General features: G+C 39.6%; 1 protein-coding gene across 3 annotated transcripts in view; it reads right to left on the bottom strand.

Moving 5' to 3' along the window:
• Positions 1–22,945, bottom strand: part of ptprfa (protein tyrosine phosphatase receptor type Fa) — a 364,603-nt gene that overhangs the window by 32,351 nt on the left and 309,307 nt on the right. For all 3 annotated transcript variants that reach the window (XM_063064557.1, XM_063064555.1, XM_063064556.1), the window contains 3 exons: positions 14,482–14,601; positions 14,004–14,158; positions 11,360–11,645 (listed from right to left, as the gene is read on the bottom strand). In XM_063064557.1, the coding sequence (XP_062920627.1) occupies positions 11,360–11,645; positions 14,004–14,158; positions 14,482–14,601 (561 nt within the window). The remainder of the gene's footprint in view (positions 1–11,359; positions 11,646–14,003; positions 14,159–14,481; positions 14,602–22,945) is intronic.

The following is a 22,945-nucleotide window of genomic DNA, read 5'->3' on the forward strand; positions in this document are numbered from 1 at the left end:
CTCCCGGCTACCACTGGATCCCTGCATGCTTCGCGGATCGGTATCGGTCAGCGGCCCGGAGGGTGGGGGCCACTGTACAACCCCAACCTCCAACTCAGCCTAACACACCATCATCAGTGTGCTCGGTGCTGTCCCAATTCCAGTAAGTGAAACTAGACTGTACATACATTATTTCTACTTTATAAATGCTGTGTATTTTTATGTGTTATTTGGTATGATTTGGCAGCTTCATAGCTTAAAGGTTTCTGGAGAGTGTTTTTGCCAACAGCGCTTGCGTGAGATTTTCTGCTGACAGCGCTTGCGTGAGATTTTCACTGCAGTGGACAGTGCGGCAATGATTGTGGAAAAGTATTTCTACTTTATATAGGCTGTGTACTTATCATATCATTCCTGCTTTTACTATATGTTACTGTTATTTTAGGTTTTGTGTGTTATTTGGCATGATTTGGTAGGTTATATTTGGGTCTGCGAATGCTCACAAATTTTCCCCATATAAACAAATGGTAATTGCTTCTTCGCTTTACGACATTCTGGCTTAGGAACCGTTTCATAGGAACGCTCTACCTTCGGATGGCGGGGGAAACCTGTATTGCTATTTACTTTAAGTAAGTTGACTGGCTCCTTTCATACATTACATTAGTGACTTCAAAAATTTAGGTGTAGTTCACTGGTATCTAAGCCATGAAAAGTCCCATACAAATCGAGGTGTTTTCTCTTTTTTCCATTACAATAAACATGAGAAAGTACATTTAACCAGAATGATAGAGAATGACAGTTGCTCCCACTTTTTGAAATACTGAGTATAAAGATTTAATTCGATAACAGCTCTAGAATTTTGAAGTTTTTTCCCCACAAACATATTTTATGAGGCAATTACGACAAACGAAAAATATGACTGGTCTAGACCTTTTTGAAGTTAACACAACAGCAAGTTCCTAGAGACTGGAATCACACAGCAATCTTAATCTTACACCACACTTTGATGGCTCTGCTGAGGGACCAATGGTCATATCAATTTAAAAGCTTAAGCAATAGTTCCAAAGACAAGCTGAGAATTCGGAAGCAATATTAACTTAGATCTCACACACGAATGTACATGTAATCCCATTGAGATCTGTTTGACTGTCATAAAGACATTACATAAACATGATTGTTTTCAATATTTGAGTTTGTTTTCAATTAGTCTCTTATTATTAATCAAGATTATCAAATGGTTTAAAAGAAAAAAAAAGTATTTGACTATTATATTGATAAATAGAAATTATAATTCAGAAACTGAATATTCAATCCACCAGGCCTACAAGTGGATGGCCATCTCCCATCCATTTCTATATCTGGGCCTTTTTCTCTCATTTGTCTGACTATTTTTTTTCCTAAATGTATCTTTGCAGTACTCATCCTAGATAATGACATTTCTCCAGAATTCCACCCTGGATTCATTAGTGACCATCTTGTATTTATCATCCTTTGAGCAATTACAAGTCACAAGTAAAAGCAGTCTCTCTTTTTCGAAATCTCGAAGATGATTCCCTGATTCCTCCTTGAGCCTTTTCTATCCTAAAGATAACCGTGTCAGCCTAACAAATCTTTCTGGTTGGTGTAACACTCATTTTGTGAATCATACTGCTTCTTAAATAACAGTATAACCTTATCATAATAACAATGTACTATTTTAATAATGTTTATAGTTTTTAAATGTAAGAACTTACACACTTTAAAGCAGTGTTTCTCAACCGGGGTTCTGTAAAAGATTGTGATGAAAAAAAAAAATCGTTTTTTGAACTTCATGCAATGTGCAATGCCCGCACTCACAGTGCTGGGCAGTGACTGAGCAGACCTGTTAGCAATCTCATTAGCGGTCTCTCAGTCAAGTATGTCTGTGCGCAGTAGGACCGTGCTTATTTGTTTGAGTCCATTCTCAGTTTCTGATGCGAGATAGCGGAGGTCGCTGATAATTGGTGAGGGCTGTATTACAGGGAGGGGAGGACAGTAGGCTGATAATTGGTGAGGGCTGTATTGCACAGAGAGGAGGACGGTAGGCTAATGAGGAGTTTAGAAAATGTAGAAAATTGGAGGGAAATTTTCAGTCTAAAGGAATTTTTACATGCCATGACTCAGCTGCCGGTCTGCTGCTTTGCTGTTGTTGTAAACGTTGCAAAAGGTGTGTAGGTTAGAAGTGAATTTTCGTATTTTGATGCAGTATGAGAAATTGAAAATGTTTCACTCTCAAACAATATGATTAGTTGACATATTGATGACATGCCACATGATGCTGAAGAGGTTTGTGTGATAAACTGAAGAAAGGCTTCTCCAGCCAGGTTGATGAGTCAACAGATTTCACCAATAAATATCACATTGTAGCATTTGTAAGAGTTGTAAATGATGGTGAAATTCAAGAAAACTTTTTCTATTACAAAGGATTGCCCAAAACAAGGAAAGACCAAGATATACTCAATGTTTTGTCTTCAGATCTGGAAACAAAAGGTTTGGCTTGGAGGAACTGTATTGGCATCTGAACTGATGGTGTCCCGTAAGAGGTTCAGTTTTTCTTGAAAAAAAGAAGAAAATCCTGATGTTGCCACAACACACTACTTTCTTCACAGAGAGGTGCTGATGTCAAAAACTCTTGACAATGAAATGAAAAGAAAAATATTCTGGATGATGCTACAAAAATGGCTAACTTTATTAAACAAAGACCAGTTCACTCAAGATCAAAAAACTCTGTGAAATCCTGGACAAAGAGCACACCAATCTCCTGCTATATACAGAAATCCAACAGCTAAGCAGAAGATGAGTTTCAATAGGGTGTTTGAGTTGAAAGGTGAATTGCAGTACTTTCAAGAAAACAGCAGGCCAGATTTTGCAGAGTGCTTTGAAGATGAAGAATGGCTGCGGAAACTAGCCAAGTAAGCAGAGATTTTTCATCATATGATCCAATTGAACAAGTCTATACAAAGCACTGGCGAAAATGTTTTGACTTCAAGCCACAAGATTCTTGGATTTAAAAGGAAATTCAATCTCTGGAAAAATCATGTTGCAAAAGGGAATATTGAAATGCTTCCATGGCTGTTTGGGCTTGAGAGTGAGGAAGGATATCAGAAAGTCCCGAGTCTTACTGAAACAGAAATTTCTAATGTTTGCCCTATGAGTTTTGAAAATTTATGAAAGGGAAAGAAAGAGATCAACTTCAAGAAGGGTAAGCAAAGATTAACTACCTGTTTTTTCAAGAAATGTTGGCTAAAAATTCATTGTCTACTCAATTAAGTATTGACAATTATTTTGGATTATTAAATCTACAATTTTCTAAGCACGCTAATGTACCATGAGCTGTTGATATGGTTTTTACACAGGGATTCCCCGAGACCTGAAAATTATTTCAAGGGTTCCTCCAGGGCATAAAGGTTAAGAAAGGCTGCTTTAAAGTGTGAAGTGATTTAGGTTCCATGCAAATTTCATTGCATTTTTCTGCTTTTCAATTCTATTCAAGATATTAATACTGGGATTCTTTTATGCCATGCAACTATTATGAGTGATTTGTATATTTCTCTACCTATAGACAAGCAGCATATGGCCTCTTTATTCTTATCAAAATGTATTAATGCTCTATAAATTTGTCATTACACAAACATTCTGCCAAGTTTACTTGAAGGAATACCTCAAACTTGAACAACATAAAAAACACATGAAATAATTATACTAAAAAATTACTGTTTAAGATGAGAAATAAAGCAGGGTAGGGGCCCCTTGACCTTGGTGCCTGCTCTGTTATTCCATAAAATCATAACTAATCTTCTTATTCAGTACTACTTTTTACTCAGTAAAAACGCCAGGTTTCCCCCGCCATCCGAAGGTAGGGCATTCCTATGAAACGGTTCGTAAGCCGAATGTTGTAAAGTGAAGAAGCAATTATCATTTATTTATATGGGAAAATTTGCGTTCGCAGACCCAAAAATAACCTACCAAATCATGCCAAATAACACATAAAACCTAAAATACCAGTAACATATAGTAAAAGCAGGAATGGTATGATAAATACACAGCCTATATAAAGTAGAAATACTTTTCCACAATTATTACTGAACTGTTCTCCGTAGTGAAAATCTCACGCAAGCGCCGTCGGCAGAAAATCTCACGCAAGCGCTGTTGGCAGAAACACGACGCAAGCACTCTCCAGTAATCTTTAAACTATGAAGCTGCCAAATCATACCAAATAACACGTAAAAATACACAGCCTATATAAAGTAGAAATAATGTATGTACAGTGTAGTATCACTTACGGGAATTGGGAAGACAGCAAGCACACTGATGATGGTGTGTTAGACTGAGTCGTTGCAGGTTGGGTGGTGCAGTGGCCCCCACCCTCCAGGCCGCTGAGCGATACATTGCCGCGAAGAACGCAGGGGTCCTGCGGTAGCCGGGAGGTACACAACACATCTTTAAGAAAAAAGCCGAAACAAACATGCTAATTAATTAGGTGCCGCCTGCAATTGTCGACCCAGATCAGTGCCGATTTCCGATTGCATCGTCTCTGATCTGGGCCGACAATTATGTGTCGGCGGCACCTAATTAATTAGCATGTTTATTTTGGCTTTTTTCTTAAAAATGTGCTGTGTGCCTCCCAGCTACCTGTGCATTCTCCGTGTACTGGTAACTGTCCGTGGCCTGGGGGTTGGAGTGGTGGGACACTGCGGTGTCATCTTGTCGCCTGTTTCCATTAGAGCAGGCAGCTCATCTTCTTCTATATCTGCCCGCCTTGATGTCGAAGGTCGAGGTTCGTCGTCTGCTGTGGCTGATGTGGAAGGCTTGCTTGACTGCTGAGCCTTGCGCATTTTTCTATCACACAGTTCTTTAATAAGGACTAAACCATCCTGCAAATATCCCCTAAACCGACGTACCCTTTCAAAATTAAAGTCGTACTTTATCATTACTCATTCAGTTTCGATTGTTATCCTTCTTTCTTCCAATTGCATCAGCTCTTCATCTGTCAGTTCTTCGTGATGGGATGCCAAAACCTCTTCAACATCATGTTCGTCAGCTTCCACAAGCCAAACTCACGTTGTCCTTGCTTCGTTCACCACGATCAAAACGCTTAATTATATCTAGTTTTGCTGTAAGTGTAACACCCTTATGAGCTCTTTCAGGCTTTTCCGATACCATAGAACTCATCTTGCAAACGGCTGCTCACAGGCACCTGTTAAAGCAAAGCAGTTCCGAATCCGGGGGAGAGCGGCTGCTCGGGGCGCACTGCCTTTTATCGCGCGCTGATTTTTTTTTTCGTAACAGTGAAAACACCTTCTGAAAGCCAAAATAGGGTACTAATGTAGGTCTTTCGTAACAGTGAGGTTTCATAAAGCGAATGTTCAAAAAGCGGGGGACACCTGTATCTCTTGATTTCCTAACTATTCAATGATCTATTGATCTCTATCTTGAACTACGATGCTGCAACCATTATAGAAAATTGACTGTTAGAGAAAGCAGGACTGACAACTCAACAACCCAGGCTTCAGATGTATCAGACAAGATAGACCTCCCTCCAGCCAGTGGGGGACAGGAGACCAAACATGTTGACTTATAACGGACAGATGTAAAAACAACAGGCTTCTTTGCAGTGGGTGATTTTCACTTACCTAATACAGATGGTGAGTCAGCTTCCTAAACTTCACATATGCTTTAATGCCAGGGGCTTAAACGGGGCAGAATTTATTAGGCATCACCAGAAGGGTTCCTCGATCTACTACATAGTTATCCTAACTTGAGTTGAGTTTGACAAGGTGATTGGAGTTTCAGAATAGTGGACATTGTTCCGTATGTTTTAAGATAACTCTGAATAAGGATCAGGTTGGCACGCAGGTGAACTTGAGTAAAGGCAAATTAACATCAGTATTAGGCGAAAATAGGGGAAAGTAGATTGAAAGTGGCTTCTCGAGGTTATCTGACATGTGGAAGTTTTTTTATACACTAGCAGGAAAGAATTCAGGATTAATATGTTTCTGTGAGGATGAAAGATAGGATACTGCAGATCGGGGACCTTGAAAGACAAGAAATATTGAACATTTAATTAGAAAGGAAATGAAAGAATATGTAAGCTTTCAGAAGCTGAAATTTGCCAAGGCCCATGAGGAACATAAGGAAGCAGGAAATATAATGCCCTGTTTAAGATTTTTACTATTATACTGTAGATATTTCATTTTAACAGTTCTGTAACAGCAGTTTGTTCTGCTTTTAGCGTGTTTGGGTTTGAGCTAACGATAAGGAGCTATGATGTTCAACATAGGAACGTTGTGTCAGCCAGTCAGGATGGAGGAATTGGGAGAAGGTTCTGGATAACGCTGGACAGAGAAGTTTTTGTGACAGACACTGATATGGGTCGAGGTCTTTTGGTGGTAGCTGGGAGGAGACAGGTGGAAAGATGGTTGAGGATGCCATCCCTGTTCACAAGGTTCTTTGTGCAAATGAAGAGCTTCCAGGAAGAAGGACCAATACTCTAGTGGGGGAGCCCATTGTTCAAGATGGATTTCAAGTGACCATCGGAAGGTGGTGTGTGCTTTCACGCAGTCTGTGGATCCCACATTTATGTGCTCCAATTGACGTGCACATTTGGATTGGGTTAACTGTAATAGCCCGTTTTTATTTGTTTTCTTTCCTTTTTCCTACTGTTCAATAAAACTGAAATTTGTAATTATACTTTCTTTATAATTGTACGCAGTGTACGATCTGTTATTTCTTGCTGATGGCTAATTGCATGGAGGCAGTACTTACACATTATTCGCACAGACCGGGGTTTGGATGGTCGAGACATCTTAACTTCTCGGTTTTGTTGGGACCCAAGTCATACCGATCCTAGACGTACAGAGTTTGGGAAAGGTGGTCTTCTCAACAGAGTCCACTGGCTGTTAGTGAGGGGCTAGTGAGCCTTGTCTCTAGAGACGCCCAGTAAAAAGGGGCTTCACAAGGAAATAAGAGGGCTAAAAGGCACCATGCGGCCAAGTGGTTAAGGCATCAGTCTAGTGATCTGAAGGTCGCTAGTTCGAGTCTCAGCTGAGGCAGCGTGTGTGTCCTTGAGCAAGGCACTTAATCACACATTGCTCTGCGACGACACCAGTGCCAAGCTGTATCGGCTCTAGCGCCCTTCCCTTGGACAACATCGGTGGCGTGGAGAGGGGAGACTTGCAGCATGGGCAACTGCTGGTCTTCCATTCAACCTTGCCCAGGCCTGCACCCTGGAAACCTTCCAAGGTGCAAATCCATGGTCTCACAGGACTAATGGATACCTATAAACGGCACCATGAGGTGTCCTTGGTGGATTAAGGAGAATTTCAATTTTTTTTTTACATATAGTCGGTGCATGATGGTAGCTAGCTAAAGGGTTAAAGACAAAGGAGCTAGAGGAAACGAGTGAGGTTTTAAATGAGTACTTTGCATTGGTATTCACCAAGGCAAAGGACATGGCTGATAGTGAGATCATGAAGGGGAATGTTGATATTCTAGCAAGTACCATAACTGGGTAGAGAAGTTGGGTGTTTTGAAAAGGTTAAAGTTAGATAAGTCTGCAGGGCATGATGGAATCCAAATTAGGATATTGAAAGAGAAAAGGAAGGAAATTGCTGTGGCTTTGACAGAGTTCTTTGTATCTCCTAATCACATGTGAGGTCACAGATGACTGGAGCCAATATTATTTCTTTGTTTAAGAAGGGCAAGGGGGATAATCCACCCTCTGAGTCTTACATTAGTGGTAGGGAAATTGTTGGAGAAGATTCCCAAGGATAAGATTTACTCACATTTGGAAAAGCATGGACTCATTCCAGATAATCAGCATAGCTTTGTGTATGGGAGGACTTGTCTCACAAATTTTGAGTAGTTTGAGGAGACGATGAAGGTACAGCAATAGACGCAACACACACAAAATACTGGAGGAACTCAGCATGTTGGGCAGCATTTGTGGAAACGAATAAAGAGTCAACATTTCAGGCCAAGACCCTTCTTCAGGATTGGGAAGGAAGGGGGAAGAAGCCAGAATAAAAAGGTGGGGGAAGGGGAAGGAGCACTAGCTAGAAGGTGCTGGGTGAAGCCAGGCAGGTGGAAAAGGTACAGAGCTGGAGAAGAAGGAATATGATAGGAAAGTGGACCATGGGAGAAAGGGAACAAGGAGCCGTACCTGGGGCAGGTGATAGGCAGGCGAGGAGAAGAGGCAAGAGGCCATAGAATGGGGAACGGGGAAGGAAAAAAATATACCGGAAGGATAAATTGATGTTCATGCCATCAGGTTGGAGGCTACCTAGATCGAATACGAGGTGTTGCTCCTCCAACCTGCGAGTGGCCTCATTAAGGCAAAAGAGGAGGCCATGGACCAACACATAATGTAAATGGGGATAGGAATTAAAATGGTTGGTCACTGGGAAATTCCACTTTTGGCTGATGGAGTGAAGCTGCTCGACAAGGTGGTCTCCTAATTTACATCAGGTCTCACCAACGTAGAGGAGGCCACAACTGGAGCACTGGATACAATGATGACCCCCAACAGATTCACAGGTGAAGTGCTGCCTCACCTGGAAGAACTGTCTGGGGCCGTGAATGGAAGAAAGGGAAGAGGCGTGGGTATCTGTAGCATATCTGTCACTTACGGAGATATGTGTCAGGAGGAAGATTAGTGGGTAGGGATAAATGGACAAAGGAATGATGGAGGGAGCATTTCCTGCGGAAAGCAGAGAGTGGGGGTGCGGGGTGGGAATTAAGGTGTGTTTGGTGGTAGAATCCCGTTGAAGGTGGCAGAAGTTACGGAGAATGATGTGTTAGATGTGGAGGCTGTTGGGGTGGTAGGTGAAGTCAAGAGGAACTCTATTCCTGCTAAGGTGATGGGAAGATGGGGTGAGTGTGTTTGTCCAGGAAATGAAAGAGAAGCAGCATCAGTGGTAGAGGAATGGATACATTGTTCTTTGGAGGAGGAAGATGATTATTTCTGATGTCCTAGAAGGGAAAGCCACATCCTGGGATTAGGTGTAGTAAAGATGAAGGAACTGAGAAAAGTGGATAGCATTTTTACAGGACACAGGGTGAGAAGAGGTATAGTCAAGATGGTTACACTGAATTAGTACTTAAGTTATAGCCATAGAACAATAGAAGTTGTCTTCATCTGACTATCTGACAAGGATCCCCCATGATAGGCTGAACCAGGATATTAACTCACTTAGAATCCATAGAGAGTTGGCAAGTTGGATACAAAGTTGACTCCATCAAAGACAGACAATAGTGCTGGAAGTCTATGACCAGCGGAGTTCCCAGGAATCAGTGCTGGGATCTCCGTTGTTTGTAACATGTACAAATAATTTAGATCAAAATATTGATAGGTTGATAAATAAATCTGCAAGTAACTTGAAAATCAGTGGAGTGAGGAAGGTTGTCAAAGGATTCAGCATATATAAATCAGTTGGAAATCTGAGCCGAAAAATAGCAGATGGAGTTTAATCCAAACAAGCGTGAGATAATGCATTTTGGGAGATTAGTTGCGAGAGGAAATTATGCAGTGAGTAGTAGGACCTTTTAGAGATTTGTTTGATAGAGGCATCTTGGGGTACAAGTGGATAGCTCTCTGAAAGTGGTCAGGGTGGTTAAAAAGGGGTATACATGGCAAAAGACACCTTTACGAGAATGAAGAGTATACTGATCAACACTAAACTAGGCATGACAACCTGCCTCAGAGCACTGAAATATTACGTTTATCCGGTTGTGTTATATGGCTCAGAATGTTGGACAATATCTAGTAACATCAGGAAACGAATTGAAGCAGCAGAGATGTGGTTTTTGAGGAGGATGCAAAGAATATCATGGATGAAACGAATATATAATGAGGATGTCATGAATAAAACAAGCACAAAAAGAGAAATAATGTATGAGACCATGAAAAGGCAACGTGACTTCATTGGACATATAATTAGGAAAGAGGAGTTAGAATGCATGGTAATTATGGGAAAGATTGAAGGGAAGAAAGCAAGAGGAAGGCAAAGACAAATGATGATGGAGACAATAGCCAGAGAACTGGAAATGAATACCAGTGAACTGATCCACTTGACCCGAAACAGGAGTGTGTGGGCCATGGCAGTCAAAGCTCAAACTGGGCATGGCACCTGATGATGATGATGATGATGATAATAATGATAAACAGACACAGCTCTTAGCTAAATACTTTGTAGAAGGAGCATTGCTCTGACTCTTCACTTTGATCGAAGCCATCAATTCAGCACCATTAAACCATATTAGCATATTTACTGTTTAAAAATGCTCACTCTTCTTAATTAGTCCTGCAAATGTAACAAAATGCCCTATTGAAATTCTACCTCTAACTTCTCCAGCTATGCTGATTCAAAATTTTAAGTGTTGCTTTACACTTTACATGTAAAAACATGGTTTTAAAGGGGCTAAATATGAAAATACAATGTAGATAACATGTTATGAAAATAATGGTATCTTCACAACAAACATGCTCTACTGAAATATGAAAAGCATCCATGCTGCTAACCTTACTTGTTCCTGGAAGTTTTAGATTCAGCTTAGAAAATTCCAACTTTGGGAATCAAAATTCATGTAATTACTTGATACCAAGGTAAAAGGACTTAGATTCACTATCAAGATTCGAAGATAGTACAGTGAGTGGATTACAGACTTCTAAGGGGGAAAAGTATTTATCATGTTCAAAAAGTTTGAATGGGAATGAAATATGAAGTTGTGAGAGATGTGGTTTGTGAATTACCAAGGAACATAAATTCAGTTTGTAACAAAAACAGGAAGGTGGAGATTGGGTATTCTTTTTGCAGTTTTAAGAATGAAACATATTACCAGAAACTGAATCAAATGATGCAAATGTAAGGAGATTTGTGAAAATAAAATAAAATGTTATTTGAAAATGGATAAAATATTGTTCCAATTAAATCAGTACAAATTGTGGCATAAAGTAGCTAGATTTTGTACTGATATTTCTGTGACACTACAATTATTTTCTTTTTGGAATTCTTTGATATATAAAGCAGAATGACACATCTAATAACAACTCTAGCACAGAATTGACCTAATTTTGTTACGTTCTAGGTTCTTTGTCACTGTCTTACCTTTTTGATCGGCTTTGCTATCACAGAGATGTGCAAATAAAGTGGGGAAGGAACTAATCTCAGAATGAACGAGGCTTTTCCAGCTGAACCTCAATTAGATATAATGTAAAAGGATACAACTTAGAAAACAGCATGTATTTAATATTTTCAATTTACATGAATAGTTTCTACCAAATATACCTGAAGATGAAGGTTCCATACATAAACTGATCTAAATAAATTTCAAAGTCTGAAGCCTTTATGGTAGCTGCAGTACTCACCTTGAATTCTAATTCCATGGCTGTAACTGTCTCTGCTGGTGGAACCTGACCGAGTTTCTGTATGTGGGCAAAGAGACTTCTTGCTGGAACTTCTGTATTTCCACATGTTGCTGCCTCAAGGAGGGCCTCATGAATGAAGATATACTGATCTTCTGTCTGAACCATGTAATTTCGCTGTGCTCTCATGCAGGTGACATGACCATAGATATCCACTGTCTTTTCATGTTTAATTCGTTCCAGCATGGCATCAATCACGACAAAGCAGCCAGTTCGACCCACCCCAGCACTACGAAAAGGGAGAAAAGTCAACATGAAATGATAAGCTGTTATTAGTAGTTTTCATTCATTGAAAGTAGTCCAACATCTGTAAATAGTTCTAAAGAATATTCAGGATGTCAGACTTGGTTCTTTACTAGTATTTAATCTCAAATAACAATTTATTTTTAATAGAACCTTTAACTTAGGAAAATGCCTTGAGGCACCTCCGAGAAATGTTAGCAAACAAAATTTGACATCAAGCCACACACGAAGTCATTGGGGTAGACATTCAAAGGCATAGTCAAAGGGATGATATTAAGAAGTGTCATGAAAGAGAAATGAGGGATAGAGAGGTGCAGAGATTTAGGCAGAGAATTCCAGAGCTTCAGGCCTCATCAGCTAAAGGCACACACAGCTAGCAATGGCGAAATAATTAAATTTAGTGATCATCAAAGTTGCACAGACATTCGAGAGCTGTCATAGTAAGATTACAAAATAACAGGGAGAGGTTCAGTGATATTTAAAAACACAGCATGTCAATTTAATTGATGTACTGCTTATTTGGAAACCAATAATGGTCAAAATACACAGGAAAAGGACAAAAGCAGCACAGTTTTGGATGGCTTTAAGTTTCGTGAGTTTTTTGAGGCTAGCAAGTAATTTTTCTGCAATAATCATGTCTTGAATTTACAAAGGCATTGATAGAACCTTGAACAACATGTAAGCGATGCAGAGTTGAACATCATCTCAAATGTTTAAAGAAATCTGTAAAAGATAAACAGAAAATGCTATAAAATCTCAGCTGTTCAGACGGTGCCGGTTGATGGGTTGACGGAAGCAGTTAAAGAAAAACTGAAAAAAGGAAAATAGTTGGCATTTTAATAATTCTTCATTCCACCATCACAAAGAATGCGAATTTTGTGATGAAACAAACTCCCAAAGACAGGGGATAACATTTTATTTGTTTCTTCAATTTTTTTTACAGCATGGAACCACTTTACCTAACTCGCTCTTCTCAACTTAGTTTAGACTTCCTCAATGTGCTATAGACCACTTTTTGATTATAACTGAAGCACTCTTATATTTGAGATCACCTTTACAATTGGGACTGACAGATACATAGCACAGCTCTGGGTAATTTGAACTTTGTTTTTGCCCTCTCTAGGCAATCACCTAATTTCAACTCAATTATGAAAACGATAATGGAAATAAGTGATTAATAATCCCATTGTAGCAACGTAAGGTTTGCCAGCAATAAATTTAAAAATAAAATTGCAGTATAGTACAGCTGAGTTAATTACTGGTTGAATTTAGCATGTTCAATACCCAAAGATTAAAAGTTAAATGAAGTCCTGAGGCTCTAAATGTCAAGGCTGTGAAATATTTTTTTTAAAAAAACACAGAAAAATGTATCAGATTCACAATGAATTAATTTCTTTAGTACTTATTCCAGTAAGACAACACATCAAACTGGAAAACCAGTGAAAAAGATGAGCCCCTCGATGCCAATTTATAGCATACTGTAAAAAAAGATTGTGACTTAATCTGTAAGGATATAAAATTTTATTTCCCTCGCATTGGAGGAAAAAGTGGAAAGAAAATTAAGTATTGTAATCACAAACTTCATGCCACAGTATGCTGCATATTTTTATGTAAAATTGTATTTTGCAATTGACAGTTTTTTAATTTTAAAATAACGCAAAGTTACATTTGTAATCTAAAACAATAAAAATAGATTGTAACCACTCTGCACCAATTCGGAGAAAGAAGGTACTTTTCACCCTTTCACACAAACATCTACTCCATGTGATCACCACCAAACTTCCAAATACTAACCCCATGATCCCACCAAAGTTAACCCTCTATTGCAAAACATTACAGAGCCACTTTCTCTTGGCATATTTTAAATTTTGGAACATCCATTACCATTCTTTATTTTCTCCCTTTACTGTCATTCATTTCCCTACATTGTGCTTCCCTTTACTTGTGCCACGCACTTGTGCTAAAAGGTTGGCTAGACTCTAATCCAAAAGATGATAATTTATCATTGTGACATTTCAAAAGTTTGATGGCTGAGATTAGCCTGAGTATAATGTACACAAGAGCTTCTGTTTACATTTATAATTATTAGTATCCCTCATTGTCAATGTCTACTATTAGAGCATGGAGTAAAACTACAGAAAAAAAAACTTGTTCTGAGTCCAAGACTGAGGGGCTGATTATTCTCAGAAAGTGCTAAATTCCAAGTAGTTTAAAGTTACCATGAAATTCAAATGGCTAGCAATCCCATCTAGTTAAATGCAAGTTCATAAACATTCAACATCCTTACTGTTTCCCTCATTTTATAGCATTAAGAAAATTCTGTAATAATTTCAGATTTGTGCACCTGCAGTGAACCACCATAGGACCGGCATCCGGTGGATTGCATGCTTTGACTCTCCTCAAGAAGGCCAATATTGGAGTAGGGTATTCTGGAACACCATGGTCTGGCCAAGCCATGAACTGGAACTGTCGCACTTCTCGCTTCTCACTTGAACCATTCTGTTAAGGAAAGAGGATTTCTAAGCTGAATTGTGAACAAAAGCTACAAAAAAAAACGTAGTGTATCTTATGTTCAGGGACAGTAACCACACCATTTAATATACCTTTCTACAAATGCATTACTTGAAAGCAAAAAGAGTAAGCATTTCTATTTGGCTGCTGAACTGGCTGTAAGGATTAGAGCTTCCTTTAAATCCTCATTAATCCATAATTCAAGTGCAATGAAAAGCAGATTAGGGGAAATACCCCTTGCTGATCACATCTAACTTTGAACACATATAACGACAAGATTCACATGGACAACATAAAAAAGGCTGTTATACCTTATAAAGTGCAAATGTTCGGACAGAATATGTGGCTAGCTCCACTATATCCAAAAGGGTGACTTGAATCATTCCATAAGTCTCTGTTCCTCGACACGGCCAATATTGATCACATTTCACCTATGAAAAATATGATGACTGGTTAAGAATGTTTAAAGCACGGGAATCAGGAAGAAGCAAATAGTTACTAGTCAATGCAGCTTTTTATACTTAAAGGCAAAATTGCAATAGTTATTTGCCCATTGACATTTCATTTAACCTATTAGTTTCTGTATATGAAAGCACATAAGTACAATAGAAACACAATTTTTTGAGTGTGATTCATTGTCATTTATCTATTATATAGCGAGGACTACAAAGCCAATAAATATTTTTTGAAGCACACTTTAGTATTACTAATATTACATAACATTAAGTCTTCAATGGGGTCCGCCTCAATAACTGAAATACAAAAAGCTCAAATCAAATGTCAGTATTTTAAAAAAAAAATTCAATATGTAAGTTTGCAGACGACACAAAGGTTGGTGGTGTTGTAGATAGTGTAGATGATTGTCAAAGGTTGCAGAGAGACATTGATAGGATGCAGAAGTGGGCTGAGAAGTGGCAGATGGAGTTCAACCCGGAGAAGTGTGAGGTGGTACACTTTGGAAGGACAAATTCCAAGGCAGAGTACAAAGTAAATGGCAGGATACTTGGTAGTATGGAGGAGCAGAGGGTTCTGGGGGTACATGTCCACAGATCCCTGAAAGTTGCCTCATAGGTGGATAGGGTAGTTAAGAAAGCTTATGGGGTGTTAGCTTTCATAAGTCGAGGGATAGAGTTTAAGAGTCGCGATGTAATGATGCAGCTCTATAAAACTCTGGTTAGGCCACACTTGGAGTACTGTGTCCAGTTCTGGTCACCTCACTATAGGAAGGATGTGGAAGCATTGGAAAGGGTACAGAGGAGATCTACCAGGATGCTGCCTGGTTTAGAAAGTATGCATTATGATCAGAGATTAAGGGAGCTAGAGCTTTACTCTTTGGAGAGAAGGAGGATGAGAGGAGACATGATAGAGGTGTACAAGATAATAAGAGGAATAGATAGAGTGGATAGCCAGCGCCTCTTCCCCAGGGCACCACTGCTCAATACAAGAGGACATGGCTTTGAGGTAAGGGGTGGGAAGTTCAAGGGGGATATTAGAGGAAGTTTTTTTTACTCAGAGAGTGGTTGGTGCGTGGAATGCACTGCCTGAGTCAGTGGTGGAGGCAGATACACTAGTGAAGTTTAAGAGACTACTAGACAGGTATATGGAGGAATTTAAGGTGGGAGCTTATATGGGAGGCAGGGTTTGAGGGTCGGCACAACATTGTGGGCCGAAGGGCCTGTACTGTGCTGTACTATTCTATGTTCTAACACTTTTTATTACCAAAGAGCTTAGTGACTATTTCTGCACAAGGCCACTGCTTTATGTGCCACACCCACTGCCCACATACTCACATTTAGCAAATTTAAAAATTGCAACTCACATTCAAAATTCTATATGTGAAATACAACATAGCTATGTTTCCTAATCTGGTATAACCAGAATAGAAGAAATCCACAAACTACAGTAACAGAATGCAAGACCATATGAAAATATCTTGCTTCAGTTACATAGCAATGTCTGGTCTAAAGAAGGAAAGAGAATGTTTAAATCAAACCATTCCCCTTAGGACAAAAAAAAATGGAAAAGGAAGATTCAGGCAAAGATCTTACTCAACTGGCAGCATACCAAGAGACTTGTACTTTGTTAAATGAGCTACAATTTAAGGATGAGAGAAGATCTCATTTCCTTTCATGTTCAGTAATGTGTTAATTCCAACAGATTCTGGAGATTTGCAAAGTGGCAGTTTTTGACACAATTCAAGTATCAACAAGATCTATTCGTCACAAGATGTAAATAGAATTAAACAAACTAAGCATTGGCAAACTTGAGAGGAAGTAAACAAGAATGAACTTCAAAATAAACTTTGAGGTGTTTCTGCTTCCTCAAAAACATACAAATAGGAATTAACTCAACAAAACTAAATGAGAATAAATAAGAGCATTTTGTCTGTCTTTGCATATTTAATACATAGAAATAAAGATATCTGTTTTATTTTATGTATACCTGGACTCGAAGGTTTATGTTACAATTAGTTGTTTAGAGGATATAGCAAAGGGGCAATATTTCATTTGGCCCCTTGGGTGGGTAACTGGGTCTTTCAGTATTTAAAAAAATACGTTCAGGGTATATGTGTGTCACAGACAAGGGGTAGCATTAAAACATCCAAAGATGTTAGTGGGATGTAGCTACAATATATTTTTGGTTTGATTTTCTGTTACACAGATTATACTTTTTGTAGTAAGATTCCAGTTTTGTGCTCAACAGCCTGAAAAATGCTCCAAATTATAAAAGGGGAGAAAAACCCTTATGTTTTTAATAAATACAAAGTACTGTATAACTTTACCAATTGCATTTCTTAAAAAGCCACATACTTCTGAGAACTTAGTTGAATTGTCTTAGAACCTATACCAATTATGATTAGAATAATTTTACTGGCACTTCAGTAAATTGCAATTTTATAGCTGAAGAAAGTTTTTTTTAAAGATGGGAAGTATTTCATAATTAGTATTTTACAGTTCCACACTACCACTAATGACACATAAAATGATTTAGATTTGCTAGAAAAGCAAAAATAATTTTCTCAGAGGAATGATAATAGCTTTAAAATTGATTATGCTCACCCTAAAAGCACTTTATACCCTTGTAGTTCAGAAAAACATACAACTCTAGAGTTACTTATGAAACCCCCCTTTCACTGTGCGTCTCCGGAAATGCGACTCATTAGCGCCTCTCTAGCAGCTATTAGATTCCACGGCGAGAAACCCACCTTTCTCAGGCTTCTTACATCTTGGGTGTATATGACCTAGGTCCCACCAAATGTCTCACCCACCTAAACCCTGGCTTGTGTGAATGCTGTGTGATTTACTGCCCCCGGCAATGGCCCAACATCAAGAAATAACAGATTGTATACTGCATACAATTAATAAGTATATTTAAGAATGTTAACTTAACCAAACAGTTATTAAAAGGAAAGAGAAAAAACAAAAAAGGCCCATTGTACTTAAACAGTTACATGTGCACATGGAAGACCAGAGAGGTCATGTTGTACCTTTGTTTAGAAGGGCAGCAGTGATGAGCCAGGCAACTACAGACAGGTGAATCTTACTTCAATGGTGGGAAAATCTTAGAATTCTACAGCATGCAAACAGGCCAAGTCCCTACCAAACTATTATTCTGCCGAGACCCATCGACCTGCACCTGAATCATAACCTTCTATACTCCTTCCCATCTATGTCCCTATCCAAATTTCTTTTAAATATTGAAAACAAACCTACATCCACCACTCCTGCTGACAGTTTGTCTCACACTTTCACCACCTTTAGAGTGAAGAAGTTCCTTCTCATGTTCCCCTTAAACATTTAAGTTATTGGAAGGAATTCTGAGAGAGAGGATTTGTTTGCATTTGGAATGGGATGGACTGATTAGGGATAGTTGGCATGGCTTTGTGCATGGAGAATCATGTATTATAAATATGACTGAAACTTTTTGAAAAGGTAACCGAAAAGATAGACAAAGGCTGGATGGCAGATACTGACTACATGAACTTCAGCAAGGCCTTTGACAAGGTGATGAAAGGTCTCTACCTGAAACGTCGACTGTTTATTAATTTCCATAGAAGCTGCCTGACCTGCTGAGTTCTGCCAGCTTTTTGTGTGTGTTGCTTTGACAAGGCTTTGCTTGGGAGGTTGGTCACGAAGGTTAGAACAGATGAGAGCCAGCTGAAAGGATATAAAACAGGCTTGGTGGTGCAAGGCATGGGAGGGAATGGAGGATTGGTGCTGGATCCCTGCGTTGTTTGTTATGTACTATATATTAATGATTTGGATGAGAATGTACGTGGCATAATTTAGTAAGTTTACACGATACATAAAAATGTAGGCAGTGAAAAAGAGTCTAAAGTTACAACAGGATCTGGATCTACTTGAAAGTGGGTAATGGAACAGCAAACAGAATTTAACTCAGACACACGCAATTTGATGCATTTTGTACAGTAAAACCAAGACAACAAATATCAGGGCCCTGGGAAGTACTGTTGAACAGAGTGATGTAAAGGTCCAAGCAAATTGTTCTCTAAATGTGACACAGCCTCAAGATTTGGGGGAGTAGATTTGGGACAGAGATGAGGAGAAACTGCTTTTCTCAGAGAGTGGTGATTCTGTGAAATTCTCTGCCCAATGAAGCAGTGGAATATACTTAAGACAAGGTTGGTTAGATTTTTGCACAGTAGGGGAATTAAGGGTTATGGGGAAAAGGTCGGAAGTGGAGATGAGTCCATGGCCAAATCAACCATGATCTTATTGAATGGCGGAGCAGGCTCGACGGGCCAGATGGCCTACTCCTGCTCCTAATCCTATTTCTTGTGTTATGTGGCAACATCGATGGACATTGTGTGAAGAAGCTGAATGGCTAGTTTGTCTTCTTTGGCCAAAGAAATGAACATAATACAGTTCTATAAAACATTTGTTAGGCTGCACTTGACTACGACTGGCACATCTTTGGCATGCGAGAGGAAATGGGAACACCCGGTGGAAATCCATGTGTTCACGGGGAGGATGCGTACAAATTCCTTACGGACAGCGCCAGAATTGACAGCCCGAGCTGTAATGGTGTTGCACTAAGATTTATTATCATTGTCTTTTGTGACATGAAATTTGTTGTTTTGATGCAGCAGCATTAATGAAAAAACATGAAGTTACTATAAATTGCAAAATAAATAGTGCTAAAGAAAAAGAATAATGAGATAATGTTTATGGTTCATTTAGAAATCTGAAGGCAGAGGGGAAAGGACCTGTTTCTGAATCTTTCAGTCTGGGTCCTCAGGGTCTTGTCCCTCCTCTCTGATAGTGGTATTAAGTAGAGGGCACGTGTCCCAGATAGTGAGGGTCCTTAGTGGTGGATGCTGCCTTTTTGAAACAGCTCCTCTTGAAGGCATCCTTAAACGGTGGGGAGGGCTGTGTCCATGATGGAGCTGGCTGAGTCTACAGTCCCAACCACGCTTTGGAACGGAGAATAAAATTACATCTATGTAAATGAGTCTACAGTCCTAACCACGCTTTAGATTGGAGAATAAAATTACGTCTATGCAAATCCCTGCAGTATCCTGTGAACCTGTGATCTCTGTCTCAGAACCAACATCAGAATATCTTTCAAGATGGTGAACCCTTGCAAGACACAGGCCGTGATAGTGCACCTGGTAGAGCTCTGAAATCCTGTGCCAACTAACTGGCAGGAACGTTCAAGGACACCTTCAATCTCTCACGGCTGCAGTTAGAGGTTCCCACTTGCTTCAAAAAGGCGACAATGATACCAGTGCCCAAGAGTAGGAGGGTGAGCTGCCTCAACAACTAATGCCCAGTGGCACTCACATCTACTATGATGAAGTGGTTTGAGAGGTTGGTCATGGCCAGAATCAACTTCTGCTTAAGCAGGGACCTGGACCCACTGCAATTTGCCAATCACCATAGTAGGTCTACAGTGGATGCAGTCTCACTGGCTCTCCTCTCAGCCTTGGATCTCCTGGACAATACTAATACCTACATCAGGCTGCTGTTAATTATTGACTACAGCTCAGCGTTCAACACAATCAGACCCTTAGTTCTAATCAACAAGCTCCAAAACCAGGGCCTCTGTACCATCCCCTCCACAAATGGATCCTTGACTTCCTTATTGGGAGATCATGGTCATGCAAATCAGAAGTAACATCTCCTCCTCGTTGACAGTCAACATCAGCGGACCTCAGGGATGCATGCTTAGCCCACTGCTCTTCTCACTTTACACAACAATTTTTGACAGAAATTCAGATGGTGATGAGGAGGTGCAGCGGAGAGCGACAGATCAGCTGGTTGAGTAGTGTCGCAGCAACAATCTTGTACTCAATGTCAGTAAGATTAAGGAATTGATTATAGACTTCTGGAAGAGGAAGCCAAGGGAACACGCACCAGTCTTCACCAAGGGATCAGAAGGGGTAAGGATGAACAGTTACAAGTTTCTGGGTGTCAACATCTCTGACGATCTTTCCTGGGACCAACACATTGATGTAATTATAAAGGAGGAATGACAGTAGCTACATTTTATTTGGAGTTTGAGAAAAATTGGTATGCCAACAATGACACTTGCAAATTTCCACAGGTGCACTGAGGAGAGCATTCTAACTGGTTGTATCACTATTTGGTATGGAGGGACCACACCACAAGATTAAATAAAGCTGCAGGAAGTTGTAAACTCAGCCCGCTCCATCATGAGCACTATCCTCCCCAGGGTCCACTTAAAAAGATGATGCCCCAAGGCAGCGTCCATCAAGGACACCTGTCATGCAGGACATGCCCTCTTCTCATTGCTACCATCAAGGTGGTGGTACAGGAGCCTGAAGACACACACAGTGTTTCAGGAACAGCTTCTACCCTTCTGCCAGCAGATTTCTGAATGGACAATAAACTCACGAACACTCCCTCAGCTTTTTCTTCTCCTCTGTTTTTGCACAAATTATTTATTTTTTAAAACATATACCGTACTTCTTACTGTAATATATTTTTATTATTTACAATGTACTGTTTCTGCAAAACAACAAATTTCATGACATATGCCAGTAATATTAGACCTGATTCTGATTCTTTTCAGTCTCTTGCAATTCAATGTATTTAAGTCTCCATACTAGGCTGTGATGCCTATTGGCAACCCCAATATCCAGTTGCAAATTGCCTATTCTCCAAAGAGCAGGGCCACCCATTGACTGCTGCCAATTGGCTGCCATCTGATTTCTGATAATCCTTTCCACACCTCTACCCACCGAGTCTCAGCAAATCTATCATTCAAAACCTGCAACCTAGCTCACATCCTCAGATCTCTTCCAGAAAACTTAGGGAGAATCTTCAGCTGTCAGTGTGGCAGGATATTGACAGACTGTGGTCTCCTGCAGGTGGGTTGGTGGTTTCCTGCATGTGGCATATTGGCTGATTCTCCAATGAGAATTCAAGTACAGCACCTCACCCTATTGCTGACAACCCTCTGCATATCCTAAGAACTTGATATGTACAGGGCTCTCTCCCACATACGGTTTTCAAATTCAGATTATTCAGTTTTCCATGCTTTTAAAACTGTTTTCAAAACAGTTAGCATCTGAAGTATATGCAGACGTTATTGCATAAAATTCATTAGGTTTTGCATTTCATTTCAAGTACTGAACATGGAGCTAAATGCACAATCAATAAACCTCCATTTTCTAACGGAAATGTAGTCCTGCCACAGAATTGTGGCTTGACTGCAGAGTCAGTGAAAGAGGACAGTCCTTGTGGCAAGGCATATCACACTCAACTTTCCTTTACAGTATTGCCTCTCCATTCTCGTTGCTTTTTGAAAAAGATATAACTTTCAAATACTTGCTCAACCTTAAGAGACCCTAATGATAAAACTTTGAAGTGATCTTACTTCTTGTGAAAGACAAAATTAAGAAGAACACATCTGCAATATTTTACTCCCAGAATCAAAGTGACAAGATATGAGATTATTTAAATACTGGCTATCTGTCTATTCTTGGTAACATTTGGCCTGGAAAAAATTCTAATGCATGAGAGCACAAGCAAAAGCGACACTGCTTAGTATACATGGAAATGTGTTCTGATGTCATTTGCACAGAAGTTTTGTTCGCATACCTTGTGCAAAGACACTTGTAATAATTTAAGAGATCCGAAATACATTTTCCCTCATCTGTCTAACTAGATTCCTGATTTTTTTGTGAATACAGTCGGCCCTCCTTATCCGCGAGTTCCGCATGCGCGAATTCAACCAATCACGAATCAAGAAAACCCGGAAGGGCTCTTCCAGCACTTGTTGTTCAAACATGTACAGACTTTTTTTTTGTCATTATTCCCTGAACAATGCAGTATAACAACTATTTTACATAGCATTTACATTGTATTAGGTATTATAAGTAATCTAGAGATGATTTGAAGTATACGGGAGGAAGTGCGTAGGTTACTGTGGATCGGGATTAAAAAAAAACTGTAAGTTCTCTTACTAAGCAATTCGGAACAGGTACATCTGGTATTATTTAGCACCGGTTAGTCAAACGTTTGTCTTAGTATACAGTATATATTTTACCTTTCTATGCATATAAAACACTTAAGAAACGTATGTTTCAGCGCCGGGCTCGGGAACGGAAATTCCCCAGTTCAATCCAGTGACAGACCGCTCCTGAGCCTGCTCTCCATCCGTGCCAGGTTGATGTGAAGGATCAAAAACCCAAAACCCAATAATTAAACCACTGCGTTGCTTAGTAATAACTGTAGCTTTCATCGGGGCAGGGCTTTTCTCACTTACCCTTTAAAATTGTTCTGATCG

The sequence above is a fragment of the Mobula hypostoma genome, chromosome 12 (genome assembly GCF_963921235.1).
Source record: "Mobula hypostoma chromosome 12, sMobHyp1.1, whole genome shotgun sequence".
Classification (NCBI taxonomy): Eukaryota; Metazoa; Chordata; class Chondrichthyes; order Myliobatiformes; family Myliobatidae; genus Mobula; species Mobula hypostoma.